Source organism: Anarrhichthys ocellatus, unplaced genomic scaffold, assembly GCF_004355925.1.
Source record: "Anarrhichthys ocellatus isolate YVR2014 unplaced genomic scaffold, GSC_Weel_1.0 scaffold7211, whole genome shotgun sequence".
Taxonomy (NCBI): domain Eukaryota; kingdom Metazoa; phylum Chordata; class Actinopteri; order Perciformes; family Anarhichadidae; genus Anarrhichthys; species Anarrhichthys ocellatus.
The window spans coordinates 1-2,407 of NW_022287185.1; the positions used below are offsets into that span (position 1 = coordinate 1).

Genomic DNA, 2,407 nt, shown 5'->3' on the forward strand with positions numbered 1-2,407 from the left:
TTGAGCGTACGCTAGGTTACATTTAACGTACGCTAGGCTACATAGAATGTACGGTAGGCTACATAGAATGTACGCTATAGGCTATGGTGAATGTACACTAGGCTAAATAGAACGTACGCTAAGCTACATTGAATGTATGCTCGGCTACATAGAACGTATGCTAGACTACATTGAACATACGCTAGGCTACATAGAACGTAGGCTAGGCTACATAGAACGTAGGCTAGGCTACATAGAAGGTACGCTAGGCTACATTGAATGTACGCTAGGCTACATTGAACGTACGCTAAGCTACATTGAACGTACGCTAGGATACATTGAACATACGGTAGGCTACATAGAACGTAGGCTAGGCTACATTGAAGGTACGCTAGGCTACACTGAACATACGGTAGACTACATAGAAAGTATGCTAGCATTTCATATTATATTCCATGTTATAAGTAGGCTAGAATTATCAGAACATTCAGGCCCCTCATGTTGCCCAGATGTGTAGGCTACTCTATATCAAATGTTAAAGAAAAGACTACGCAAGAAAATCTGCAAATTTATTTGGCGACCCAAAATAAATCTCCTGCGACCCACCTATGGGTCCCGACACACGCTGTGAGAATATAACTGTAAGAGTGTTCTTATTTTTAGGACTAAAGCTGGAGAGCCAAGAGAACAAGCAAGTAAGGTCTAAACAGGTATGCGACGTGAAATGCAACTCAAGTGAGGAAGGAAGTTGCCGTGTTTGGCGTTTTTTGTTTCGACTCACAGCTCGGTGACGTTGCGGGGGAGTCCTCTGGGCAGAGCCTGCAGGTGTTTGTTGCTGCAGCGGACCACTGTGTCCATACAGGTGCACTGGGCGGGACACTGCGGCCCCGGGGCACAGCTGCTGTCCTCCAGGACAGAACCTGAACAGACGGGAGGAGCGGAGGCTCGGATTACTTCACTTACATTGAGGTGACACTGTATTGCTGCTGTCATGTTAAAAAGACGACTCCCTGTTCAAAATACTCTGGTCCACAAACTAACATTTGAACTTTAATATGAAATTGAACATAACATTTGACATTTTCCTCTCATTTCCCACGTGTGCATTTTCTTTTTCTTCTCTGTCTACCTGCTCCTGTGCAGATTAATGTTGCAGTGATTAATCCGTCAGTAGTATTCATGTGTATTAGAGTGCGTGTGCGTATCGCACCGTCCTCGCAGCGGAAGTCGGGGACAGCCACGTCCTGCAGCGGGATCTCTAGGAGGAAGGCGGGGCCCTGGCAGCGAGGATTCCCCGTCACGATCCGCCGGCTCCGAAGCCACGCCCCGAACCAGGACAGGCGGCAGTCGCAGTTAAACGGGTTGGCCAGGAGATTCCTTGATGGGACAGAGGCGAGATGTAGAGTGGGACACAAAGACGCGATGTGTGTGTGTGTGTGTGTGTGTGTGTGTGTGTGTCTGTGTGTGTGTGTGTGTGTGTGTGTGTCTGTGTGTCTGTGTGTGTGTGCCACTAACAGCGTGGACAGGTTGGGCAGGGTGTCGAAGGCTCCGGGCAGGATGGTGCTCAGCTGGTTGTCATAGAGGGAGAGCAGCCTGACGTTGCTCAGACCCGTGAAGCTGCCGTTATGGATGCAGCTGATCTTGTTGTTCCTCAGCATCCTGCACACACACACACACACACACACATACACACACACAAGGATATTGAATTTAAAATGGTTTTGGCACTCACAACTTCACTATAGCACAGCTGGTTGGTCCTCTGTGGCTCAGAGTGAAATAAAGGTTTGAACTATACTGCAGGAGTATGAAGGGGACTCACAGCATGCGTAGCCCCTCCATGCCTTTAAACATGCCCCCTCTCACAGACTCCAGGTGGTTGGCTGTCAGGTGAAGCTCCATCGCAGACGAGGCGCCTTCAAAGGCCCCGTCCTCGATCTCTGAGATCTTGTTGTTGCTCAAGTTACTGGAAGGAAGGAAGACAAAACGTTTTCACACAGTCACTTAGAGACAAGAAAGAATGTCAACCTGGTTACTTGGCAGCACTAAACATTTTGGGAGATTTGTTTTCTAGTGTTGAAATTAATCAAATAAATAGTTTACTTATAGAGTAGTTTGGTCTGAACCGCTTAAAAGGGATTAAAGAGACAGTTCTGATGTTATGAAGTGTGTGTGTATAAGGTTCTCCTCCACAGTCAGGGTTCTACAGTAGATGAGTTTATAGAGAACCATCACAGGAGCAAAGTAATGTTCTGCTGAGGATGTATTTTAGACTCCTAAAATAATCTACACCAGTTTAAGTGAACGTTATATTTAGAATAGTTTCACAGCTTTGCTTGCTGTCAGACACCTTACTGACGGGGATCTGAAGCTGTTTTCTATTCTCTCTTTAAAGCCACAAGACTCCATTGATGAAAACAGTCCTTTG

General features: G+C 46.6%; 1 protein-coding gene across 1 annotated transcript; it reads right to left on the reverse strand.

Annotated features, from left to right (window-relative positions):
• Nucleotides 1-639: 639 nt before the first annotated feature.
• On the reverse strand, nt 640-1,987 carry LOC116380437 (slit homolog 1 protein-like). The gene is made up of 4 exons (XM_031842357.1): nt 1,802-1,987; nt 1,495-1,638; nt 1,190-1,356; nt 640-899 (listed from the first exon to the last, which is right to left on the reverse strand). The coding sequence occupies exons 1-4, from the start codon at nt 1,879-1,881 to the stop codon at nt 757-759; spliced, it is 534 nt and encodes a 177-aa protein (XP_031698217.1). The 5' UTR covers nt 1,882-1,987; the 3' UTR covers nt 640-756.
• Nucleotides 1,988-2,407: the final 420 nt, after the last annotated feature.